General features: G+C 43.4%; 1 protein-coding gene across 1 annotated transcript in view; it reads right to left on the reverse strand.

Annotated features, from left to right (window-relative positions):
* Positions 1-27,357, reverse strand: part of LOC115096424 (epidermal growth factor receptor substrate 15-like 1) — a 348,080-nt gene that overhangs the window by 256,567 nt on the left and 64,156 nt on the right. The window contains exons 6-9 of the mRNA XM_029611002.1: positions 24,706-24,903; positions 23,518-23,682; positions 20,287-20,413; positions 20,099-20,149 (exon numbers count right to left, since the gene is read on the reverse strand). Of these exons, the coding sequence (XP_029466862.1) occupies positions 20,099-20,149; positions 20,287-20,413; positions 23,518-23,682; positions 24,706-24,903 (541 nt within the window). The remainder of the gene's footprint in view (positions 1-20,098; positions 20,150-20,286; positions 20,414-23,517; positions 23,683-24,705; positions 24,904-27,357) is intronic.

The raw sequence follows: 27,357 nt of genomic DNA on the forward strand, positions 1-27,357 counted from the left end.
AGTTTAATAGCTTTTATAGACCGTCGTTAAGTGTTTAACCATAACAACAGTTTACATCAAGGCACAAAATAAATTACAATATGGAAGTTAAAAGCGCCATCATATTGCATCCGGTTAGAGTAAAAACATTAAAATGTTTAGCACAATTCCAGAATCTTAAATCTTAACTATGCATAAAAATCTTAATCATTTAAATCCAAGTATAGCAAATGTTGCTTACCTGATGTAACAGGTGTTCTCACAGGACAGCAGGATGTTAGTCCTCACAAATGGGTGACATCGAGGATGGAGCCCACCACGGAAAACTTCTGTCAAAGTTTAGCAGAACTTTGACTGGCCCCTACTGGGCATGCCCAGCAAGGCACTGTCCCTGCAGCCAGCAGGGGTCTCCCTTCAGTCTGATTTTCAAAGCTACAGGCAGTGCCTAAAAAGTAAAAAATAAAACGAACCCAACACCGCGGGGTGGCGGGCGGGTTTCGTGAGGACTAACATCCTGCTGTCCTGTGAGAACACCTGTTACATCAGGTAAGCAACATTTGCTTTCTCACAGGACAAGCAGGATGGTTGTCCTCACAAATGGGTGAGTACCGAGCTGAGGATGTCCGAGAAATGCACCAAATGTACCCCACGGCGTGCAAAAGGCACAACAACTGGGGTGGAATTTGGGAAAGGGCATCCGCACCCCACCGGGAGGTGGAAGGGTGTTGGTACATCATGTTGGAAAAAGGTTACGCAAGACAGATTGGCCGAAGATGGAGTCCTGTCTTCCAGCTTTGTCCAAACAATAGTGGGCTGCAAAGGTATGGAGAGAACTCCAGGTTGCAGCTTTGCAGATGTCAGGAAGCGGCACCGATCGAAGGTGTGCTACTGAAGTTGCCATGGCCCTCACAGAGTGTGCTTTAACACGGTCTTGGAAAGGAATGCCAGCTTGCTGATAGCAGAAGGAGATGCAATCCGCCAACCAGGAGGAAAGAGCCTGCTTACCCACAGGTTGCCCTAACTTGTTAGGATGGAAGGAGACGAATAATTGAGTGCTCTTCCTGTGGGCGACTGTACGGTCTAGATAGAAAGATAGAGCCCGTTTACAGTCCAGGGTATGCAGAGTCTGTTCCCCGGAGTTGGAGTGGGGCCTGGGAAAAAAGATAGGTAGTATGATGGATTGATTGATGTGAAACTCCGATACTACCTTAGGTAAAAATTTAGGGTGAGTGCGTAGTACCGCCCGGTCCTGCAGGAGCTTAGTGTAAGGCGGATAGGTAACTAGGGCCTGCAATTCACTAACCCTGCGAGCTGAAGTGATAGCTAAAAGGAATAACACTTTCCATGTGAGATACTTCAAGTCACAAGAGTGTAGAGGTTCGAAAGGAGGTTTCATGAGACGACCAAGAACCAGATTAAGGTCCCAAGATGGGGCCGGAGGACGTAAAGGTGGCTTCAAATGGAGCAAGCCTTTAAGAAAACGTGTTACCAGGGGTTGGACTGAGATAGAGACACCCCCGAAACCCTTATGGAAGGCGGCTACCGCACTGACATGCATTCTAATGGAGGAGGTCTTTAGACCTGATTCAGATAGATGCCATAAATTGTCCAAAAAGTTAGAGATTGGACAGGAAAGGGGATCAAGGGACTGAGAAGTGCACCATGATGTGTACCTTTTCCATTTGTATGAGTAAGAACGTCTTGTTGAAGGCTTTCGTGAAGCTATCAAGACACGAGAAACTGATTCGGAAAGGTTAAATGGCTGAAGGACTAACCTTTCAACATCCATGCCGTCAGGGACAAGGCTTGGAGGTTGGGATGGAGGAGGCATCCGTCGTTTTGAGTGAGCAGATGCGGGTCCTTTCCCAGAGGAATGTGTCTGCGGATGGAGAGATCCTGGAGAATTGGAAACCATACTTGGCGTGGCCAGTAAGGTGCTATCAGGATCATGGTTCCTCCGTCTTGGCGTAGCTTCACGAGAGTCCTCGAGAGAAGAGGAAGTGGAGGGAATGCATAAAGCAGGCCGGTTGTCCACCGGAGAGAGAATGCATCCCTCGGCCGAGAGTGCTGGCTCCGAATGAGAGAGCAGTAGTTGTCCACTTTGTGGTTCTGAGGGGACGCAAAGAGGTCTATGTGGGGATAACCCCAATTGCGAAATAGAGAGGTCGCTACCAAAGGATTGAGAGACCACTCGTGTGGTTGGAAGACACGGCTCAGCTGGCCTGCCAATACATTGTCTACTCCCGGCAGGTAGGTGGCCCTGAGGTACATGGAGTGGGAGAGGGCTTCTGACCAAATTTGCACTGACTCCTGACACAGAAGGAAAGAGCCTGTGCCTCCCTGCTTGTTTATGTACCACATGGCCACCTGGTTGTCCGTCTGGATCAAGATTGAATGGTGAGAGAGGCAATCTTGGAAAGTCCGGAGAGCATAGCGGATTGCTCGGAGTTCCAGGAAATTTATCTGGTGTTTGGATTCCTCTCGTGACCAGAATCCTTGAGTTTGCAACTCGTGCACATGGGCTCCCCAACCGATGTTGGAAGCATCGGTAGTAAGGATGACCTGAGGATCTGGAGGGAGGAAGGGTAAACCCTGTAGGAGGTTGAGAGGATTCATCCACCAGGCAAGAGACAGACGAAGTGCGTTGGAGACGCGTATTATTGAGGACAGAGGCTGAAGAGCTTGGATCCACTGAAGCCTTAGGGTGCACTGTGTGATTCTCATGGCTAAACGGGCCGTGGGGATCACATAAACTGAGGAGGCCATGTGACCCAGAAGAACAAGGAAGTTGCGAGCTGTAGCTGTTTGTTGGGACTGCAGCTGGCGAGCTAGGGACACTAGGGCTTGGACTCGCTGATGAGGAAGGAAGGCTTTTGTCTGTAAGGTGTCCAAGTCTGCCCCAATGAAGGATAAGGTTTGAGATGGGACTAAGTAGGATTTCTCGTAATTTACCAGAAATCCTAGAGAAAGCAACGTACGAATTGTGAGGGTCAGGGAGGACCGAGCTAGTTGCTGGGTTGGGGCCCTGATCAACCAATCGTCTAAGTAGGGGTAGACGTGGACTCCTTCTTTCCTTAGAAATGCTGCAACCACTACGAGGAACTTGGTGAACACTCGTGGTGCGGATGCTAGGCCGAAAGGTAACACCCGATATTGGTAGTGATTGCGGCCTACTAGAAAACGCAGGTATTTGCGATGAGATGGTGCTATCGCAATGTGGGTATATGCGTCTTTTAGGTCTAGAGAGCATAACCAGTCCCCCCCTTTGTAGCAGAGGGAGAAGCGAGCCCAGGGTTACCATCTTGAACTTCTCTTTGTGAAGGTATTTGTTGAGGACCCTGAGGTGTAGGATGGGACGAAGTCCCCCTGACTTCTTCGGGATCAGGAAGTACCTGGAATAGAACCCTAGGCCTCGTTGCAAGGGAGGAACGGGTTCTATAGCATTGGATTGTAGGAGAAGTGATGCTTCCTGCTCTAAAAGAAGAGAATGATCGGTAAGACTGCACGCCTGCAGGGGCGGGGAGTCTGGAGGGAAAGTTCGAAAGTTGAGATGATAACCCTGTTCGATGATTGCCGTCACCCACTGATCTGTGGTGACCGTATGCCACTGTGCTAGAAAGTGGCATAGCCGACCTCCCACAGGGATGTCTGGAAGAGGGGTCTGGTACATGCTCTCTAAGGGAAAGTCAAAAACCTGCAGCAGGGCCAGGAGGTGGAGCTGCTGCAGGCTTTTGTTTACGAGCCTGGCGAGGCTGAGTCTTATGATATGACTTGGTAGGCCGAGGCTTGGTAGATGGGGGATAATATCTCCTTGGCCTAAAGAAAGACTTTTTAGAGTCCTTCCTAGACGGTTGTTTGGAAGGCAAATCAGGAGGGATAGATGAGAGTTGCTTTAAAGTCTCATGATGATCCTTCAATTCAGCAACAAGTTGCTGTATTTGCTCACCAAATAGATTATCCCCTAAGCAAGGTAAATCTGAAAGCCGATCTTGAACTTCTGGGCGAAGGTCAGAAGATTTCAGCCAGGCCCAACGTCTAGCAGAAATAGCTGTAGCAGAAATTCGAGTAGAAGCATCGAAGATGTCATATGCGGTTCGAACTTCATGCTTTCCAGCTTCAAAACCTTTATTTAAAAGGGATTGAATCTGGGGTTGGAACTGTTCTGGCAAGGCATCAGCAAATTCCTGCATTTGCTTTAAAATGACTCTATTATATTGAGTCATATAAAGTTGATAAGAAGCTATCCTGGAAATCAGCATAGCTCCATGGTAAACCTTCCTACCTACGCTATCAAGGAATTTATTGTCCTTAGTAGGAGGTATGGAGGAATGAGGCTTTAGTCGTTTAGCTTTTTTCTGAGCTGACTCGACGACCACCGAATGATGATCTAATTGAGGTTTTTGAAAACCTGGGGCTGATTGTACCAGGTAAGTAGAATCAGCTTTTTTATTTACTGGGGACACCGAGCCAGGAGATTCCCAATTCTTTTTAAGAAGGTCTTGAAAAACCTGATGAATGGGAATAGAGGTGATGACTTTTGGGGCATCCAAAAATTGGAGTAATTCCATCATTTGGTGCCTATCATCTTGTTCAGATTGAAGTTGAAAAGGAACCAATTCTGACATTTCCTTCACAAAATTAATGAAAGAGAGGTCCTCAGGAGGAGAACGCTTTCTGCTCCCTGTAGGAGAGGGAGGTGAAGGTAAATCATCGGTGTCAGTAGAGGTATCATCACCCCAAGTATCATAGGGATCTGGATGATGACCTGAAGGCGCTCTAGGGTGTGGAACTCCGGAGGGCCCAGGTAGGGGATCCAAAATATCGGGAGAAGCCACCGGAGGCATCGAGAATATCCTCGATGGAATCGGTGCCGATGTCGGTGCCGATGGGGGCACCGATGGAACCGGTGCCGGTCTCGAGGAAATCGATGTCGGCATCGGAAATCTCGGTGGAGCTGAAGTGCGTATCGCCCCTGATGAGTAGATCGGTGGCGAGGGACGACTGGTCACCGATGGAACTTTTCCCGAAGGGGGAATAGGATACGGTGTTTCTCCACCAGATGAAAAACCTGTCGGTGACAGCGGTCTAACCGGTGTCAGTGGCACAGGTATAGGTATTGCCGGTGGAAGAGCTGTCATGAGTGCTTCCATCCGGTGTAACAACGGAGCCAATGCAGCAGCAATTGGCTCGGTGGTCGGTTCCGCCCTCGGTGCCGGAGGAGGTTGGAACCGTAGCATCGCCTTATCGATGGCCTCCTGGACCAACCGGTCCAGTTCTGCCCGGAGACCAGGGGTAACAAGACCCGGCTCGACGGGAGATGGAGGCGGAGGCTGAGCCGGAGGGACCACCGTCACCGGTGGGATCACGGCTCCCACACCCCGAAGGGGTGAGGGTTTCCTCGATGCCTGCGAAACAGGAGTGGACGGTGCCGCTTCTGATCGAGGCTTTTTAGGCGGTGGCTCGGCCGGTACGGAGGTCGATGACGTCGATTCCTCGACGGGCCGAGACTTATGACGTCGATGGCGATATTTCTCCTTCCTATCTCCTCGATGATCAGGGGAAGGGACAGGAGTCGATGGCCGAGAAGACGTCGGAGGCGGACGGTCACCGGAAGGCTGCCGATGGTGTGAAGATTTCGACGGTGCCGGTTCCGATGACGTCGATGCAATCAATGGCGTTGGGGTGTGAACATGGAAGAGGAGCCCCATCTTCTCCATTCTGGCTTTACGACCTTTTGGTGTCATAAGGGCACATTTGGTGCAAGTCAGAACATCATGCTCACTCCCTAGGCACAAAACACAGACTCTATGGGGGTCTGTGATTGACATTGTACGAGTACAGTCGGGACATCGACGAAACCCAGACGCCATGGCGGACAGCCAAAAAATTTAGTCGCGGGACTGTCGACTGCAAGTAGGCCTCAAGGGACCAAAGTCGACGAAAGTCTATAAAACTGCGGCAAAAACTTACCGGAGTTCCGCGGACGAAAAAATTTGTCGAAGGGAGACCCCTGAGGGGCAAATTTTCTTTAGAATAAAGAATTCCAAATTCCTGTCAGGAACGTGGTAAGAGCTCTTTCACCGCGTGGCTACTGCTGCGCGGAAAAAAGAAGACTGAAGGGAGACCCCTGCTGGCTGCAGGGACAGTGCCTTGCTGGGCATGCCCAGTAGGGGCCAGTCAAAGTTCTGCTAAACTTTGACAGAAGTTTTCCGTGGTGGGCTCCATCCTCGATGTCACCCATTTGTGAGGACAACCATCCTGCTTGTCCTGTGAGAAATAATAAAATCATAATAATAAAATTAAAACTAAAACTTTAAAATATCTAATTATTAATAACTTAACTATTCTTAAATGCTTGGTATTACACGGTGATCTAATTGCTGTATGATTCAATAACTACACAGCCATTCTTTATTTCTCCTGTTCCTTGCAGAACACTTGTTTAAAAGAGCCATGTTTAGGACAACGTTTTTCAAAGACTGGCTCTTCTGCAACTCACAGATACACAACTTAAAAAATTAAATGCTCCGCTCCGATTAGAGGAGATTCAGTGTGGTATTTTGGGGGCTCCTCCTTATAAGGCCCCTAGACCAGATGGCTATTGGGGGGGGGGAGTTTTATAAAATCTTACGAGACTAGGTGCCCCCCCTGCTCCTTCATTATGAACACATACTTGGGCAACAGGCGTTTCCACCCTATGTTAATAAAGCTCTGATCATGCTAATACTCAAAAAAGATAAGGACCCTCTTGATCCAAGTTCTTACAGAACTAGAGCATTACAAATTTCAATGTCAAATTACTTGCAAATATTTATGCTGATCGATTGGCATTGCTCATTGGTGAACACCAGGCGAGATTTGTAGGGGGTGCCTTCCTGTTTTTAAAGTGCGGCGAGTTTCGGCCTCTGTTGCTTGGAGCACATCTCGCATGATACCATCCTTATTGATCAGTTTTGATGCCGAGAAGGCCTTCGATCATGTAGCCTGGGATTACATTTCTTTACTTTGGAACAATTTGGGTTCCAAGGTGATTGGCTGAAAGTAGTCCGCTTACTTTACTCGGTGCCCTGGGCACAAATTATGATCAATGGATCCCTTAGTAGAGAGCTCTTTCTGCAATGCGGGATGTGGCAGGGCTGTCCTCTATCACCCCTATTTATCCTAAATCTTGAGCCATTATTAAGGGCCATTCAGGGTAATGCTTGGATTTCCGGCCTCAAGATGGGTATCCAACACTTTAAGGTTGTGGCTTTTGCAGACGACCTGGTGGTGTATTTGAGTAGCCCAGTGGAATCTTTGACAGCCTTGATGGAAGAGTTTATGCTCTTCAGTTCTTTTTCTGGTTTTAAACTAAATGTTAGCAAGTCTGAGGCAATAGCTTATCCCGTACATTTCCAGATGAATTGGGGACAGAGATTCTCTCTTAGATGGGCTGGGGAGTCTTTTCAATATTTAGGTATTCAACTGTCCACAGCCCTCGATCAGATCTAAGATTTAAACTTTCTCCCACTCTTAAAATCCCTTAAAACAAAGTTTTTAGACTGGATGGATTTACCACTTTCAGTGACGGGAAGGGTGAACCTATTTAAGATGATGGTCTGGCCACAGTGGCTATTTGTTTTACAAAACCTTCCTCTATCGCTTCAGAAGAGGGATGTTTGATTAATATATGCTATGCTGTAACGTTTTATATGGAGGAGAAAGAGGGCTTGGATTGTGGTAGCTCACTTGGTGGGGTCCTGACAGCAGGGGGGCCTAGGGGTCCCAGACATAGAGGAATATAACATGGCTTGACTCTTATGTCACGTGAAGGATGGATATTTAAGGCTTCCCACTTCACCCCCTTGGTTTAGAAAAAGAGCTACTCAAACCACTGACCCCTTCATTTGAAAGGATGGACCCAAAAAACAACAAGGAAGGTCCATCTATCAAAGCCGTGAGGAAAACAAACAAAGGAGATAGTTCTAGGTCCTTCAATCAATCTTTATTGTTATAAATACTAATTTCTCAACAAAAGCCCAACTCAGGCCGAGTTTCACCAAAAAAGGCTGCTTCAGGGGCTGCAAAATATCACACAGAAATAACAAATAAAAAATAGTGGGTCAGATTTTCAAAGGGAGACGCGCGTAACCCCAAAAAAGTTGCCCCTGCCTGCCCCTGTGCGCGCCGAGCCTATCTTGCATAGGCTTGGCGGTGCACGCAAGCCCAGGGACACGCGTTATGTCCCAGGGCTTGCAAAAAGGGGCATGGCCTGAGCCTCCATGTACAGTGGCCATTTGCCGCTGTGCCTGGGATCACGGGCCGGCTGGCAGGCGTAACTTCAACAAAGGTAAGGGGGGGGTTCTAGGTAGGGCTGGGGGGCGGGTTAGGTAGAGGAAGGGAGGGGAAGGTGTGTGTGGGGGGGGGGGCGGAAGGAAAGCTCCCTCCAAGGGCCTCCAATTTCGGAGCGGCCTCGGAGGGAACGGAGGCAGGCTGTGCGGCTCAGCGCGCACAAGTTGCACAATTGTGCACCCCCTTGCATGCGCCGACCCTGGATTTTATAACATGCTCGCGGTTGCACGTGCATGTTATAAAATCGGGTGTAGATTTGTTCACGCTGGGTTGAGCAAACAAATCTGCGCCCACACGCAGGTTTTAAAATCTGCCCCAGTTAGTAAACATATGTTATGTGTCAGATTCTAATATCTGTAGTGGTAATGTATAAAATTAAAAATATGTAACATATAGAAAATAAATTAATAAAAAATACAAATCATAAATTACATAAAAATGAAAGACAACATAGAAAACAAACAGCCTATCTGTATACTAAAATATATTAATGGTGTTTGTAGGCATAAGTTTTATTTATTTAGGACTTTTTTATACCGACATCATGATACCAATCATATCATATCGGTTTACAAGAAACAATGGTGCAAAAACATTAACATCAACGTGAACAATAGGCGAAGAGAGAACAAGTGAACCAAAGTTACAATAAAATAAAGGCTGTTAACAGAAAGTTAAATACCTGTGCTGGCAATATAACTGTCATATGGAACAGTACAGATTTGAACAACCTTCGGTGGTATCCTTAAAATAATGAAAATTGTATAATTATGATAGCAATGGTTGAAAAATCACCTGAGTGTATTAAGAAAGGAATCTAAGAATTTTTTACCTAGTGCAATCGCGTTAAACTCTCTCAATATATTATTGAATCTAAAATTAATATAGAATATTTTTAATTATAGCAAAAATTGTGTGCTTGAATATCCTTTCCTCATGAGAAGGAAGGAAAAAGTTAAAATATGAAGAACTTTCTGGTGCTGACCCGTGAATCTGCAAAAACGTGAAATGACTGTGCAAACAGTTTAAATTTAAAAAATCTTGTTAAGGTGTACATGCTAAGAAAAATATTTTTAATTGAATATGGACAATATTAATAAACAATATGTCATGATATAATCAACATCAAACTTGAGAGTCCATCAAGTGGATTTAGTAAGCGATTTTAATAATTAGCAGTCAATTTCTAATAGATAATACCAATACCTCGAGCACTAATTCATCAGATTAATTTTGTATATTGGTGCTCATGACATTTAGAAAAAAATAATTTTAATTTTAATGTTTAAACAAGGAGTGATGTGACCCATGCCAGACACCGGTACACTACTGCAACTTTCGTTTTGAATCGGTAAGCCGCAGAGAATTAAAGTGCTTCCTATTGAAACTGTAAACAAATATCTGCTTTCAGGAGAATCGCTGTATAATCTGGCCGAGAAATTAAATTCATAGAAATGCTCTACTATAAATAATTTTGCCATTCAACATTGAAATTACTTACATTTAAAAGTCTTCAGTATCAAAGCATGTACTCCCGGTAACCTTAATGAGTTCGATTAAATACGATCCTGGGCTTCAGGTCTTATAAAATTCCTGTGCATTAGAAAGTGAAGCCATGCGTTGACAGTGATTTAAAATGCTAGGGCTGGCACCAAAAAGTGTGTCAATCATGCTGAGTGGGCGGAGTCAATGGGACCTGTCTTTCAATTTGGAACCAAGAAATCTGTCAATCTTATTTATTGGGCGGAGTCAATGGGTCTTATTCCTTAATACAATGAATTACATGCAGGAAGAGACTTAAGACCTGGCTGTTTAAAAAAGCTTTCCCGGACACCGATTAATTCTATTCAGCCAGATTCTACCACTTCCACATGTAAAAATGTTATTACTAATGTAAATACCTATACCTAATGTTATTCTCTTTCTTTTCTTCTCTCCTCCCAGTTCTATTACCTTGTTATTTGTAACTGCTTCCTTCTACACAAATAGGTTATTGAATTGTTTACTGTACACCCCTGTTATATGTAAACCGGCATGATGTGTTTGCAACATGAATGCCGGTATATAAAAATTTTAAATAAATAAATAAATAAATAAAATTAGATATTCCACCATATACCTATGAAATCATGTTTTTAATTTATATAATTTTAACGTGCAATGGCACAGTTTTCTTTAAGTAGTCCACGTATTATTTATTATTCATTCCATCGGGGGAAGGAAAACCTTTCCAATTTACACCAAACTTATACAGTCCTATTTAATCTTTAAGCACAAAGAATTTATCAAATTGTATCTAGGTGTCTCTATTAAAATTAATACTGAGAAACAACAGAAATTTATCCTCACATTTTTGCCAATTCATATATTTTTTTTACTTTTTATTTTGTTGCAGTGTTCATATTCATGTCATTATTTTAGTTTGTTTTTTATTTTCATATCTTACTTTTAGTTTTTTTAATTACATCTTAGATTTAATTTGAGCCAAATGAGGTGCTTGACTAGCTGTCTCTGCTTAATCAATAAGATATTTTTTAGGAGCTAAATTGCGGTTTTAAGCATAATTTATTAATAGCTTCATTTTGCCGTTATTGAATTATATTAGGAAATGTCGCTAAGGATTAAATTCAATATATTATGACAATCAGGAGTTATTTTACCATTAATGTTGATTTAATGTATTCTATCACATAGCGTATCGACAAGTTTTTTTTTTATGTTCTGTAGAATCTTGGTGATCCATACAATTAATAATTTTGGTCAACAATTATTAGGGCACTAACCAGTCCCTCTACAGTATGATTATTATTTCTATTGATTCTCAGTATTAATTTTAATAGAAACACCTAGATACAATTTGATTAAATAGGAGGAAGCAGTTTCTTATAATGAGACCAAGAGTCTGGGGGCTCTATTTCTTCTAAAATTTCCATGCAAATTTATTTATTTATTTATTTAAGGATTTTATATACCGACATTAGTGGGGAACATCATGCCGGTTTACATAATAACTGAGAGCAGGTGGAAATTACAAAGAACCGGAGGAGGGGAGGGGAGAGAATAGACAAAGCAGCCGAAGGGGCCGAGAAATGTGCAAACAATGCATATAGAATATATAATACTTGAAATAAATTAAGAAACAAATGGAAAAAAGATAAACATGATAACAGTAAACTTCTTATACAGTAAATAGTACGATTTTATACAGGCTCAGTTGAAAAGGGAGGGGAGAAAGGGAGATGAAAGGGGGGACTAGTCAGGGTATGCTTGTCTAAAGAGCCAAGCCTTTAGTTTCTTTTTGAATTTGGCGGGACAGGGCTCCAGGCGAAGAGAGGAGGGAAGTGAGCTCCATCGCGAGGGTCCAGCAATGGAGATGGCACGATCTCTTGTGGATGAGAGGTGTGCCTTCTTTAGAGAGGGTACCTGGAGTGAGCCTTTATTGTTTGATTTGGTGGGGCGGTTGGAGAGGGTGAGACGAGAGGTTCATCTAGCCAGTTGGAATTGTGACAATAGATGGATTTATGAATGATGGAGAGTGATTTGTATAGGATGCGAGATGGAATGGGGAGCCAGTGTAAATCTTTAAGGATAGGAGTAATGTGGGTGGATTTCTTGGCATTTGTGATGGTCCTAGCGAATGCGTTCTGGAGCATTTGGAGGGGTTTTATTGTGGAGTAGGGCAGCCTGAGCAACAGAGAGTTGCAATAGTCCAGTTTGGAGGATAGGGTTGCCTGAATAACCGTGAGGAAGTCAGGAGAATGTAGTAGAGGTTTTAGGGTTTTTTTGGGTTTGTTTTTAGAACATTCAGCTTATAGAAACCCTCCTTGAGGATGGAGTTGATATGCTTCTCTAGATTCAGGTGTTGGTCAAGGATGACACCAAGGTCTCTCACGACGGGCTTGGAGGAAATGGCTTGATAGGCGGGATCGGTGGAGAGCACAGGTTTAGGGGTTTGGTGAGATAAGGAGCAGTTCGGTTTTGCTGGGGTTTAAAGCCAGGTGGAGGTTTGTGAGAAGGTGATTGATGGACACTAGGCAGGACTCCCAGTGCTTTAATGCATCGGATAGTGAATTTTGGATGGGGATGATAATTTGGACATCGTCTGCGTATAATGCCTTCTAAATATCGTGATCTTACATATACATTCTTTCAGCCTTCTCAACTTTCTAAATTTATTTCTGATAGAACTTCTTCTTCGAATGATGTATCTTTATCTGAAACTCTATAACCTCATAAAGATGGGATATTCTTTCTTTACTATGTAACCATTCTGCACTATCTAGCTTTCCAGCTTTGTTTGTTTTCCTTAATTAGGAGTCTTCCCTTGGTGTAAGGTTCTCCTAAACAAGAGGACTTGGGAAAATGACATTATAATAATTATTTTCCTCAATTATATATTAGTAGGAGTTTAATATAATATATATATTGCTTCTTAATGTCATTGTAATTTTCTTTCTTTCAAGGATATACTTGAATGTATAATTTTAAAAAAACTGCAATAAATAAAAAAAAAGTAAGTCATTTCAATGTTGAACGGCAAAATTATTTATAGTAGAGCATTTTTATGAATTTAATTTCTCGGCCGGATTATACAGCGATTCTCCTGAAAGCAGATATTTGTTTACAGTTTCAATAGGAAGCATTTTAGTTCTCAGCGGCTTACCAATTCAAAACGAAAGTTGCAGTAGTGCACCAGTGTTAGTCACGGCTCACGTCACTCCTTGTTTAAATATTAAAATTATTTTTTTTCTAAATGTCATGGGCACCGATATACAAAATTAATCTGATGAATTAGTGCTCGAGGTATTGGTATTATCGATTAGAAATTGACTGCTAATTATTAAAATCGCTTACTCAATCCAATTGATGGACTCTCAAGTTTGATGTTGATCATGACTGTTTTTTATTAATATTGTCCATATTCAATTAAAAAAATTATTTTCCTTAGCATGTACACCTTAACAACAAGATTTTTTTTATTTAAACTGTTTGCACAGTCATTTCACGTTTTTGCAGATTTACGGGTCAGCACCAGAACGTTCTTCATATTTTGTTAACTTTTTCCTTCCTTCTCACGAGGAAAGGATATTCAAGCACACAATTTTTGCTATAATTAAAAATATTCTATATTAATTTTAGATTCAATAATAGATTGAGAGAGATGTCACCTACAAGTTTAACGCGATTGGACTAGGTAACAAATTCTTAGATTCCTTTCTTAATACAATCAGATGATTTTTCAACCATTACTTACATAATTATGCAATTTTTATTTTAAGGATACCACCGAAGGTTGTTCAAATCTGCACTATTCCATATGACAGTTACATTGCCAGCACAGGTATTTAACTTTCTGTTAACAGCCTTTATTTTATTGTAACTTTGGTTCACTTGTTCTCTCTTCGCCTATTGTTCACGCTGATGTTAATGTTTTTGCACCATTGTTTCTTGTAAACCGATATGATATGATTGGTATCATGAATGTCGGTATAAAAAAGCCCTAAATAAATAAATAAATAAATAAATAAATAAATTTGCCTCCTGTTCACACTTATGCCTGCAAACACCATTAATATATTTTATTATACAGATAGGCCATTTATTTTTTCTGTCTAATTTTTATGTAATTTATGATTTGTATTTATTAATTTATTTTCTATATGTGTTACATATTTTTAATTAATTTTATACATTACCACTTCAGATATTAGGATCTCACACATATATATGTTTACTATTTTTTATTTGTTATTTCTATGTGATACTTTGCAGCCCCTGAAGCAGCCTTTTTTGGTGAAACTCTGCCTGAGTCAGGCTTTTTTTTTTAAAAAGAAATTGGTATTTATAACAATAAAGATCGATTGAAGGACTTTAGATCTATCTCCTTCTTTTGTTTCCCTTCATTTGTAATCCATGCTATGAGCCCTTTTACCTCCTGTTGTGCGTAGCAATACCTTCATTGCATCTCTGCACAAGGCATGAAGCTATCTTTGCGCCAAGCTGGGTCAGAACCCAAGGGAATCTGTATGTCTACCAAGAAGGAGCAATTTGGACTTTGCACCAGGTCTACAAAGCTTGATATTCTGTCAATGGGCAGAGCAAGGGGTGGTATCTCTATCACAGCTAGTGGACTCCCAGGGAGTTATGTTGATGTTCCAGGAGTTGCAACCGTGGTAAGCATTCTCTTCTAATCCCTTTTTTGCTTTTCTCCAACTGCATCATTTTGTTCTCTCCTTGCAGAAAGACCATCTCCGTGATACCTTCGCTAACTGGCTTAGAGAATTTTTTCAAGTAGACAGGCATGGCAGGCTGGGGATCTCACGCATTCGCAAATCCTTAACTGGCTTAAAGCCTGAGGTTTCTTGCTCTCAGCTACACGCTAACTGTATAGCAGAAATACCAACACTGAGTTTCCTCTTCTTCACTCCATCAAACATACCCAAGTTTACAGAAGATGCAGCTTTGCGGGAGATGCAATACAAACTTTTACATAGGGTGTATTTACCACCAGTTTGGCTTCACAGGGTGGGTTTTTTAGATTCAGAACTGTGCCATGTATGTTAGACAAAGGCACCCTGGGGCATTGCTTCTGGCTTGGCTCTACCATTTCAAGCCTTCTGGGGGAAAATTTGCAGATATCCATCTTCTTTGCTAGGACAATCAGTGATGTTTATGCCAGAGGGTGTAATTTTCGATATAGCTTCCTCCTTTCAGGTCCCGGGTAAGGGCAAGTGCCTTTTGATCCACAAGGCGGAAGAAAGAAAAAGCATGGCGAAGGAATAAAATATCAGATATGCTAACCAACTACAAAAACGTCATTAACAATGCCAAAAAAGAATTCTTCTCAAACAAAATCAACAAATTCCAACGTAACTCCAGAATGCTATTCTCCATAGTGCAAAACCTCACAAAAACCACCCAGAAAACACCATGCACTAAACACGGAAGCGATGAATTTGCAGAATTATTTAATAAGAAAATAACAAACCTAATCCAAAGCAGCCTAAACAGCCAAACCATCAAGATGAACATAAAGGAAACCACAAAATAGGCAAACTTTGACACTGCCTCCTCCCTCGAAATACCATCAAAAAAATGAACCCTGCCAACCACCCACTCGACAGCATCCCCATACCAAACATCAAAACAATTGAACCCACCATAACAAAAAACTCACCAAGATCGTCAACCTATCCCTGACTGAAGGCAACTACCCCAAATGTCTCAAATCAGCAGTAATTAAACCAATCCTAAAAAAGAACAACCTTGACCCTGAAAAACTATCAAACTACCGCCCTATATCGAACCTCTCTCATAACCAAGATTATCGAAAAGGTCGTCCACTCCCAACTCACTGACTACCTTGAAACAAATAACATCTTACGACCAATGCAATTTGGACTCAGAGAAAACTTAAGCAGAGAAACACTCCTACTCTCACTAAACAACACAATACTAAGAGGATTCGACAAAGGCAAGAAATACCTACTCATCCTACTAGACCTAACAACTGCCTTCAACACGGTAAACCATACAACTCTCATAGAAAGACTGAAAGAAACTGGTCTAACAGACACAACCCTACGATGTTTTTCATCCTACCTATCCAACAGAAGCTACCAAGTATCAATTAACAACACCCTATCAAAAGAACATAAGAAATCGCCATGCTGGGTCCGGCCAAGGGTCCATCAAGCCCAGCATCCTGTTTCCAACAGAGGCGAAACCAGGCCACAAGAACCTGGCAATTACCCAAACACTAAGAAGATCCCATGCCACTGATGCAATTAATAGCAGTGGCTATTCCCTAAGGGGTACATTTTAAAAAACAGTGTGCTCGCGTACTTTTGTTCGCTCACCAGGCGCGAACAAAAGTACGCCGGATTTTATAAGATCCGGGGTCGGCAAGCGCAAGGGGGTGCACATTTGTGCAACATGCACGCGCCGAGCCTTGCGCGCTGCCTGTTCCCTCCGAGGCCGCTCCGAAATCGGAGCGGCCTCTGAGGTAACTTTCCTTCCATCCCCCCGCACCTTCCTCTCCCTAACCCAACCCCTGGCCCCTATCTAAACCCCCCCTTAACTTTATCGCACAAGTTATGCCTGCTCGAAGCAAGTGTAACTCGAGCACGCCGATGGCCCGCTGCCGCGCCATCACCCGACCCGGGGGCTGGTCCGGAGACCTTGGTCACACTCCCCGGAATGTCCCTGGGCCGGCACCACGCCCCCCCCCCCTCCACGGAACACCCCGAATGTCGCGCCGCCCCCCCAACACGCCCCCCCTAGCAAAGCCCCGGGACTTACGCGCATCCCGGGGCTTGCGCGCGCCACCAAGCCTATGCAAAATAGGCTCAGCGCGCGCGCAGGTTTTTTTTTTTTTGTTTGTTTTTTTTTTTTTTTAAGGGTTACGCACTTAACTTAAGCGCGTAACCCTTTTAAAATCCGGCCCTAAGAAAATTTGATTAATAGCCTTTAATGGACTTCTCCTCCAAGAACGTATCCAAACCTTTTTGGAACCCAGCTACACTAACTGCACTAACCACATCCTCCGGAAACAAATTCCAGAGTTTTATTTTGCGTTGAGTGAAAAAGAATTTTCTCCGATTAGTCTTAAATGTGCTACTTGCTAACTTCATGGAATGCTCCCTAGTCCTTCTATTATTCAAAAGTGTAAATAACCGATTCACATCTACTCATTCAAGACCTCTCATGATCTTAAAGACCTCTATCATATCCCCCCTCAGCTGTCTCTTCTCCAAACTGAACAGCCCTAACCTCCTTCAGCTTTTCCTCATAGGGGAGCTGTTCCATCCCCTTTATCATTTTGGTTGCCCTTCTCTGTACCTTCTACATCACAACTATATCTTTTTTGAGATGCGGTGACCAGAATTGTACACAGGTGTGGTCTCACCATGGAGCGATATAGAGGCATTATGACATTTTCCGTTTTATTAAATTCCCTTCCTAATAATTCCTAACATTCTGTTTGCTTTTTTTGACTGCTGCAGCACACTGAGCTGACGATTTTAAAATATTATCCACTATGATGCCTAGATCTTTTTCCTGGGTGGTAGCTCCTAATATGGAACCTAACATCGTGTAACTACAGCAAGGGTTATTTTTCCCTATATGCAACACCTTGCACTTGTCCACATTAAATTTCATCTACCATTTGGAGAGTTCTATACCCAGCATAAACAAGCCCTTTGCATCAGGTTACCACAGATCACCGCTTGAAGGCTCAATGTCGAGACCTCAGACATCCTTTTTCAGCTGACTCTCTAACGAGCATTCCTGAACATCCTTTAGCACAGCCGAGCCTGCAACTGGATTCTTCTTGGTGACCACTGAAACTGAAGCATTTACCTTAGGCAAAACTTACAGCTGCAAAGTGTCCTCTGTTAAGGAGCATAACTTCGCCATTATCCTGGCCACCTTAAGACCCGCTTCTAGAAAATCCCATTCCTGGGTTCACCAGCTTCTTAATCTTCTCAATGAGTAAAAAAGCCTTCGATGGGCTTTGCAGCCCATCCAGCACCGGGGTCCACCCCTTCATTATCTGACTCCTCCTGGAGCACCTTAATACCCAGCTCCTGCAGGATTTGGCAATTATAAGCCTCAACTCCTCTTTGCGGAAGGGATGGACCACTCGTGGATCATCTCCCTCCACAATCGGGACCTTCTCTGGGTCGGACAATACTTGCTTCCATCTTGATCCACATCCACCGCATTGACTACCTGGGCATCTCCTAGATCATCCCCCAGATCATTCTCCAGCTCATCCTGCAAATCAACGGAATCCTCTGAGTCCTCTTACCCAACAGGATGGGCCAGACCCAAATGGCAGAGTAGGTCTCCCCACCCCCTGGGCTGGGACACCTTCAGTCTCAGAGAGACTCTACAGCGACCTCAGGGGCTGCTTACTTCCAGCACTCTTCCTGGCCAGATAGGCCTTGTGCAAAAGAAAATCAAAATCTGTAGAAAAATCTTCCACATTCCCATCCCCTCCAATTGGGATGAGCTCCTCCAATTGATTCTCCTCCCCCTGAATTGCAGGGAATGGCAGGGAAGGGAACACTCTGGGCTTCCGAGAGACTGATTGCCTCTTGTTGCATGCTGTCTTCCTGCTTGTCAAGTAGTCATCTCCTCCTGGAATTTCCTCCACTGTGCCTGAGGAACAAGTGACCCTTCTAGTACTAGCAGCTCCCATGGAGGGTTCTCCCCCTCCCACAGCACACTGCCAGCAATGCGCGGCCGAATTGAGCTGAACGCAGTTGGAGCCACTGGCCCAGCACCCTTTCTTGCGCTCAGGAGACTGTGTTGGTGCCATTATGCACACACTCAGCTGAGACTACCTGCCGCAGGAAAACATTGTTGGCCTGATCTTGGCATGAACCACCCACTCAGCACACTGCCCCAAAGCTTCCCTTGGCTAAAAGGCACTGTCCTGAAGCTCCAAAACGCAGCAAATACTCAGCCTCTTCCTCCCCATGGTCTGCTATGCGACTGCCCGCCTGACCGCCCTTCAGCTGCTAGCTGCCTTTTTATTTTTTTTAAGGACATAATGCCAGCAAAAAGAACAAACTCAGACAGAAGGAAGAAATACTTACCTGCTGCAGGAGACACTTCAGGGAAGAAGTCCTTAGGAGAAAAGAAGAAACCTGGACCCCTGGTTTTCAGACACCTGGCTGCTGCAGGCTAAAGCTGATCAGAGATTGGTAAGCCCCCGCTCACCCGACTCAACCTGAGGGATGGCCCACGAAGGTGCCTAACATCTCAGGGAGTGTTCTCTTCAAATCTTCAGCTCCTCTTCTGCTCTAATTCTAACCTAATTTTTCTTTTTATCTCAGACTGCAGGTTTGCACCTCTACCATCTGCTGGAGATAAAGAAATATTGAGGGACTGCAGATGGCACTCTTGGTTAATTAGCAATGCCTGAGAAATTTTTATTGTCTGCCTCCATCTGCTGGTAGGGATGCAAAACTCACTTGTCTGGACTGATCTGGGGGATGAACAGGAACTGAAGCATGGTAATGTCTGAGGGAAGTCTCCCCATCTCCAAGTTCAAACCCACATATTCAACCTTTCAGAGTGCTTTACATGACCAAGAACACCCACTGGGCCAAACAAATTGGCAAATCCTCAGTTTCCTTATGACGTGACCTTCACTTGGCGCCCACTCAACATTCAATGGATATCTGTCCTCCCCCCAAGCCTGACACTATCATTTTGTCGCTCCCCAGCCTAAATCCATGAAACTCATCCCTTCTCCCCTGACCCAAGCACCATTCCCCTCTTCCCCTTCTCTCAGTCTCCAGGTGTCCTCTGCCTTCCAGCCTACCTGTCGTCCTGTCTCCCTTTGGTTCCATTGCCTTGCAAATGTATCCACCCAATAAGAACATCCTATGCCAAAATTATTCTTCCGATATTATCATCTCAGGACAAACATACTCCAAGTCAAAGCACTTCAACAGATACCTGCAGGATCTGGAAATCTATTAGCAATATTCTACAAATCTGGCAAAAACTTTGTAACAGAATAAGGAATATGCATGGCCTAGAATTTTCTTATTTTCCAGCTATGGTAGAACAACATTATCACAAGAATAAAGCATAATAAACCTAAGACACATGGAACAAGAAAATGTATTCCAGACGGTGTTAGTTTGCAGGATAAGAGTTCCCACTACATATGAAGAGAAGTTTCTACCATGCTGTTATTACATAAGTCAAAAAACCTGAAAGTGTATCAGGCTACAAAATGTACAAAAGGAAAAATGAAACCATCTACCTGATGATGTGGTCTGTTGTTCTGCAAAAGGATCATTGTGGAAAGGGTCACCTGGTGGAGAAAAAACTGTCTTAGAAAATTGTACTTTGAAAATGTGCATACTTCCTGTTTGCAGTAGTGCAAGTCTATTGTGATTTTTAGAAAATGCCCGATTTCCCAATATCAAGGTAAAGTTATTAGTTACTTACTGCCTTTAAAGGGATCTGCGCCTTTAAAGGGATCAGATTTGAAAAGATCTTCTGCCTGGAAAGGGTCTGTGTGCAATTCCTGGGTGTTATTACTAAATAATATTGCTTTGCTCTTGAATGGATCATCCTATAAAAATGCAAAAATAAGGGGAAAATGGTTTACATAAACCAAAACTATCATTCAACATAATCCATGAAATAGCCGAGCTGAAGCTGGTGGTTTGATGCTCTATAGCATTGCTATAGGCTTCCATGTGGCTCAGTTCTTTGGGCTGCCAGAGGCTATACCCCGGGGAGGGAGGAAAAGTCCCACACAGATACACCTGGTGGCCAGGCCCGGGGTGTATAGATACCAAGTTCCAAAAGTGACTCATGCCACTGGGCCAGAGAGACTGCTGCGGCAATAGCCAGGACAGCAGACACGAGATAGAAAAATGAGAGGGTGGAGGGGGCGGGCAAAACAATTTCAGCACAAGAAGAATACAAAAAATACATAAAATTAAATAGCCCTCAAGCCAGTGGCATTAAACAATCCACTCTTTAAAAAAAAAAACAAACACTGAATATATGAAGATGGAAATCCATACCCTCGACCTCCTCTTCACCAACGCCCTCATACAAACTGACCCTCCCTCCCACACACCCATCCCCTGGTCGGATCATCATCTCATCAAAGCCTCGCTCTCTATCAAGACACCCACCTGCCATGATAACACAAATAAAACCATCCAATACAGAAAACATTGTACCAGAGATGACCTTATCTCAGCACTCTCTAACAAACTTGACCACCTAGACCTCACCAATGCAGACACAGCGCTTGCCTCTTGGTACGACATCACCAGCAATATAGCCAACACTACTTGCCCCCTGCAATCAAAACTTATCTGTTCACAAAACAATAAAAGAAAGAAACCTTGGTACTCTCAAGAACTAAAAAACCTAAAACAACACCTTCGAAAATCCGAAAAGATCTGGCGCAACGATCCCTCACATGTACACCTGGCACAATTTAAATCCTCCTTACATTTTTATAGCGAAAAACTTAACACGGCTAAATGAGATTTCTTCGCTAACAAAATACACCAATTCCAATACAATCCTAAAGTGCTATACGATTACGTTACCTCACTCACCAAGTCAGCAGCCCCCGACACCCCAGATGAAGTAGCCAAATCCAAATGTGAAGAACTTGCCACATTCTTCCAAACCAAAATAGACAAGTTGCTATCCAAGTTCACTAACTCCTCTTCTACTCCCCTCAACCACTCGGAACTTGACCTCAACCAAACAAAGACTAGCAACAACACTAAAGTCCTCTCCACTCTAGACTGCACCTCAACACTAGAAATAGAAACCCTCATCAAGAAAGCCAAACCCTCCACCCACCCATCTGACACAATACCTGCTAAACTTCTACTTACAATACCTAACCTTATTGCTAAACCTTTAACAAACATCATTAATCTGTCCATTAATTCTGGACAGGTACCTGCCCCTCTTAAACAGGCAATCGTCAAACCTATTCTAAAAAAGCCTAAACTCGACCCCGCTGATCTAGCTAATTATCGCCCCATTTCCAATCTTCCTTTCATTTCTAAACTCCTTGAAAAAACAGTCAACAAACAACTTACAGAATACCTCGAGGATAACCACATCCTTGCCCCCGCTCAGTACGGTTTCCGGAAATCCCATAGTACTGAGACTCTTTTACTCTCCCTATCAGACCATATTCTTAAAGGATTCGAGAAAGGGCAATCCTATATTCTTGCCTTTCTCGACATCTCTTCCGCATTTGACACCATCAGCCATTCCATTCTCCTACAGCGCCTAACTGAAATTGGCATTACAGGTGTTGCCCACAACTGGTTCAACTCCTACCTTAGTAACAGAAAGTTCAAAATCCAGCTAGGAAACCATGAATCCAAGGCCATCCCCCTCAATCAAGGTGTCCCACAAGGTTCATCCCTTTCCTCAACCCTCTTCAATATCTACATCCTACCCCTCTGTCACCTCCTCTCTAGCCTTAATCTCCCTCACTATGTTTACACGGATGACGTTCAGCTGCTCATACCCATCACTGACTCGCTATCGAAAACCATGGACATCTGGAATGACACTCTCCAATCCATAAACAATCTCCTATCTTCCATCCACTTAGCACTAAACACCACTAAAACTGAAATCATGTTCATCTCACCCCAAAATCAACCTAACCCCCCCCCCCCACACTTTCTCACATCCCATTTGCCCAACAAGTCCGTGGATCTGGGAATCATCCTTGATGGTCATTTCACGCTGAAGAAATTCATCAATAATATACTAAAAGACGGCTTCTTTAAACTTCACACCCTAAAAAAACTTAAACCCTTACTACATCCCCCTGACTTCCGTACAGTACTACAAACCACCATCTTCGCCAAAACCAACTATTGTAATTCTCTCCTCCTCGGCCTACCGAACAACGCCATCCACCCCATTCAAATATTGCAAAATACCACAGCCCGGATTTTGACCAATTCACGCAGAAATGACCACATCACACCTGTTTTAAAAGACCTGCATTGGCTCCCAATAGCATCCCGCATACAATATAAGGCTCTCTCTCTCGTCCACAAGGCCTTATACAATCCTGAAATGAACTGGTTTAACGATTCCTTCCACCTCCATCAATCTAATAAGCCCACTAGACACCCACATCTCGCCACCATGCCCACCCCCTCCCCCAAACTCTACAAACTAACTTCCACGAGAGCCCGTGCGTTCTCGATCGCTGGGCCGACTCTCTGGAATACAATGCCAGTCGAACTACAGCAAGAAGAATGCCTAAAAACCTTCAAACGGAAGCTTAAGACCTGGCTTTTCACTAAAGCGTACACCTAACTTACCCTATCCCTTTCCTCTGCGCGACCCTCCCCTCCCCACTCCTCTCTCCTTTCTCCCCCCCTTCCCCTTTCAAATCCTGCCCAAATTTATTTTATCTATTTCCTATTAATGTATATACTTGCAAATCTTGCTTATAACATTTAATGCTATACTCCCCATTATTTCCCCCCCCCTCAATTTCTCTCTTGTTAACCTGTTATATCTGTTCGATGTAAAACGCTACCCCAGGCGTTTGTTTGCGTTACACTGTGAACCGATGTGATATCATTGATGAATGTCGGTATATAAAATTTTTTTAAATAAATAAATAAATAAATAAAAATACTAGCGGAAATCAACCCTTACTGTTGATTCAGAATTGCCTTTTTCTTTCTGTGGTGCTCCTTCATTCATGTCTGCCAAGTTTGTCATGCTTCCGCCATGAATCCCATTTAGCGTGTTGTTATATTGTTCAATATTTTTGCTGACTTCCTCCCGACTCTCTTGCAATTGAGATAGTTTGCTTCTTGCCTACATGCAGGGAGTGTAACAAGAGAGCTAACAAACTCGGAAACAGGCCAAAAAATTAAGAGACAGATTGCAATGGGGAATTTTCTTTCAGAGATTCAAAACTTTGTATTTTCATAGTTTTGTTAACTCTCCTTCTCTTCATCCAATTCAGATCAGCACCATTATCGTCAGCCAATGTACTGTTGCTTGCTTGATGCTTCCCCCCGTGGTAAAGCCTGCGCATCTATCAATTCAAGTACCTGTCACCTAGGCATACAGGGGAGACCACCTGTATGCCTAGGTGACAGATACTTGGTGTGTGCCTAGGCTCGTGCAGTCCCCAACCCAATTTTATTTTTCAGGTGAAGAAAGAAACAAGCACACAATGCTTTGTTCATTCTACAAACTAATGTTTGTTCCTGTCCATGTAAAATCATAGTTTCCCTAACTCGGGTAAGCATCTTTGCTTTCTGTTTAAATACAGCCAACATTCATTCATGAGGCATGGGTGAGTGTGAGAAATCCATTAACAGATGTGTTGATATGTCTCTATACAAACAAACAAAAAATCCCCTGCCACAAAAGACTTTTGTTTTCACCAGCATTAAGAGACCACCACTACAGTGGAATTTCTGCTTTGCATTGTTTGGCACAACTACCCAAACTTTACAAGCCAGAGTGGACGGATGAAATCTGGCTGCTGCCGAGCGTGACAGCACTCAGTTACAGTTGTGTAAGCCGATAGTGTGCGCCTACTACTCCGGAGCAGTTGTCCTGGCTGGGCAGTAAGTGTGTGTGCCAAAAATGGTGACTTTTCTAAAAGTGATCTTGGTGCTGCGCCCAAGAGGAGGGCATTTTGGAGAAAAGGTTTATTAGCAGCCATGGTGTCCCTTCAAGACAATGACAAAAAGGAAGTCAACATGCTTGCTATTTGTGTTTTGCACATCAAATAGCTGAAATGGTTTTCAGTATGGGAGCCATTTCAGTTGAAGTCAATGCAATACATAAAAAGTAAAAAAAAAAATAACCATGACTACATTGTACCTGATTAATTTCTTCTTGTGTTGATTTTAAAGATTTAATGATTGTTTCCAGTTGTACTTTTCCTGCCTGGATGCTCTGTTCTAGCTGGGTCTCCTCCTGCTGTAGCCTGTTTAGCTCTGACTTTGTTCTAGTCAGCTCATCTTCCTGAGCTTTCACATCCGATTCCTGAGACTGAATCTGCGTTTTCAGTGATGAAATCTACAAAATGCATTATTATAACACTTGTGTGTTACTGTGTATGAAGTACCATTGGTGCACATGGCATAGAATCACATGCAGAGACATCTGAAGGGGGACGGACCTATGTATAAGCATTATCTGTGAGTAATTCATCTGCTGGTCAGGTAAGTATCACAACTTATGGAAAACAATATAGCCATTCTGCACTAGCAAAAGCACAGGGTACAGGATTTCAATTTCTTTATGGTTTCAGTCTGTGAAACCAAGACTAGGTCAGAGTTATCAGGGCTGTGCAACCTAAGAAGAAAAGTACAACTGCCTAGACAGAGAAAGTACAAAAAATGTAAACACACAAAAATTGTCGGACAGGAAAATGGAAGAGACTTTGCGTTTGATACAGACTGCAAACAGGTTGTGTTTTGGTATATTGCTGCAGCACATGCTTTCATAATATTACTATGGCACTTAAAGGCAATCTACAGCAGCGAGGGTTATGAGCAAAATATGGCATTTGGAAGGAGTGAGATATTACATTTTCCCTCCACCTGTCTGCGAACCTTTTATTCCTGCAACATTACGAGCATCAAGATTGTGCTCACAAACCGTCAAACTCAGGGCAGGCCATATGTTTCTTTCTAATCATGATACTGTGAAGCACAATGGAGTTTTGGCTGAAAGGCGCTGGATAAACCCAACTTCTTTTTATGACTCAGTGCCTGCAGGTAAAGGATCAGGTGACTGACTGCATCAGCGCTGGGCAATCCTTTGGGCACAGGGGCCCAGTCAGCCTGGGATGGCCAATGTGGGTCTGATAGCCAAAGTGTTGCAGTGCGGGAGAAAGGGCTGAAAATCCCTCGAAGACTGATGGTACCATCATTTTCCAGCCCGCTGATATCGTTTTGGGCCCAAAAAAACATGCTCACACTGGAATGGATCACATGGGACATAGTGTGCCCATGACAAGATTATATGCATATGAAGAGCAGTTTACCCAGGTAGATAAGTAGATATTAAAGTAGATTGCTCTGATTGAAAACTGTCCCCTCAGGAGTGGTTAGAAATGCATGTGAGCTCTCACACCGCACAGACGTTTAGTTGGACTGAAGAGCGTGTGAGTGTGTCTGAGAGAATGTGCATGAGTGAGTGTGAGAGAGAGTGAGTGTGAGAGAGAGTGAGTGTGAGAGAGAGTGAGAGTGTGAGAGTGTGTCTGGTGTTTAGGTCAGGAGAGTAAACATGCACTGTCATTTTATAAATGTAAAATGTGCTGCTTTGTCACCACCAATGTGATCTACCTCCAAGAGAAATGGCAGGTGGAGAGAACACATACTTGTAACTAATTTTCAACAGAGAAACCATATGGGTAGTTTCCCTTCAAACGTCAGTTACAAATTAGTGCATACTAACGTGCATGCATACATTACAACAGCATAGGCTACTGAAAATTGTTATCATGGTACAAATCAGCTATCCTAGAAAGAAAGCACAGCAGATTCCTACTTGTGACAACATGAGGGGAAAGCCAGTGATCAAATGGGGTCTATGCCAATGCAGCAGGCATGAAACTGGGCACACTGGCTGGATCTTATGGTTCAGAGCTGCCATTACATTTTATATTTCTATGAATCTGACTATTCTTCCTACACAGCTTTATGACATCTTTTCCATACCCAGAAAAAAGAAAAAAGGGGGAGGCCTCCTCATAGCTGCCAAAAAATCCCTCAATCTCACGCTACAACCTATCAATACAATACCAAAATTGGAGGTTGGCTTATTCAAATCTAAGTCGCTCCAAATCCTCCTCACCTACGCTCCCCCTGGACTTCTGGAGCAAGATGCTTCACCTGTGGTGGAAATCATAGCTAAATACCTGAAACTGGACTCCCCTGCCATAATCCTGGGAGATTTTAACCTTCACATCGATGCCAACCCCAGATCGTCTAACTGTGAAGCCTTTTTAACAGCCCTATCGGACATGGGCTTCAAGCAATACATTAACCAGCCCACACATAAAAGCAGGTCATACTCTGGACCTTATTTTTACAAACTCCAACCTCATTCCTCTTTCAACTCCTCAATGCCTCCCAGTTACTTGGTCAGACCATTTCATGATCACTGCCAACTTCAGGTCATTGACAAGATCTCCGACACCCCCTCAGACGACCACCTTGCACTACAGGAAACTATGCCCATCAGAAGACCTTGGCAATTCGCTGATTAAAGAACTTCCCAACCTAGATTTATCCAACCCCAACTCTGCTATTCCTTCTTGGCAAACCATCACAGAAACGATAGCCAATAACTTATGCCCACTGACAAAAAAAAAACATAAACCCCTCTCAAAAAAACAAGCAGCCATGGTTCTCTAACGAGCTCCGTACCCTGAAGCATAGAAACATAGAAACATAGAAACGACGGCAGAAGAAGACCAAATGGCCCATCCAGTCTGCCCAGCAAGCTTCACACACTTTTTCT

The sequence above is a fragment of the Rhinatrema bivittatum genome, chromosome 8, assembly GCF_901001135.1.
Source record: "Rhinatrema bivittatum chromosome 8, aRhiBiv1.1, whole genome shotgun sequence".
Classification (NCBI taxonomy): Eukaryota; Metazoa; Chordata; class Amphibia; order Gymnophiona; family Rhinatrematidae; genus Rhinatrema; species Rhinatrema bivittatum.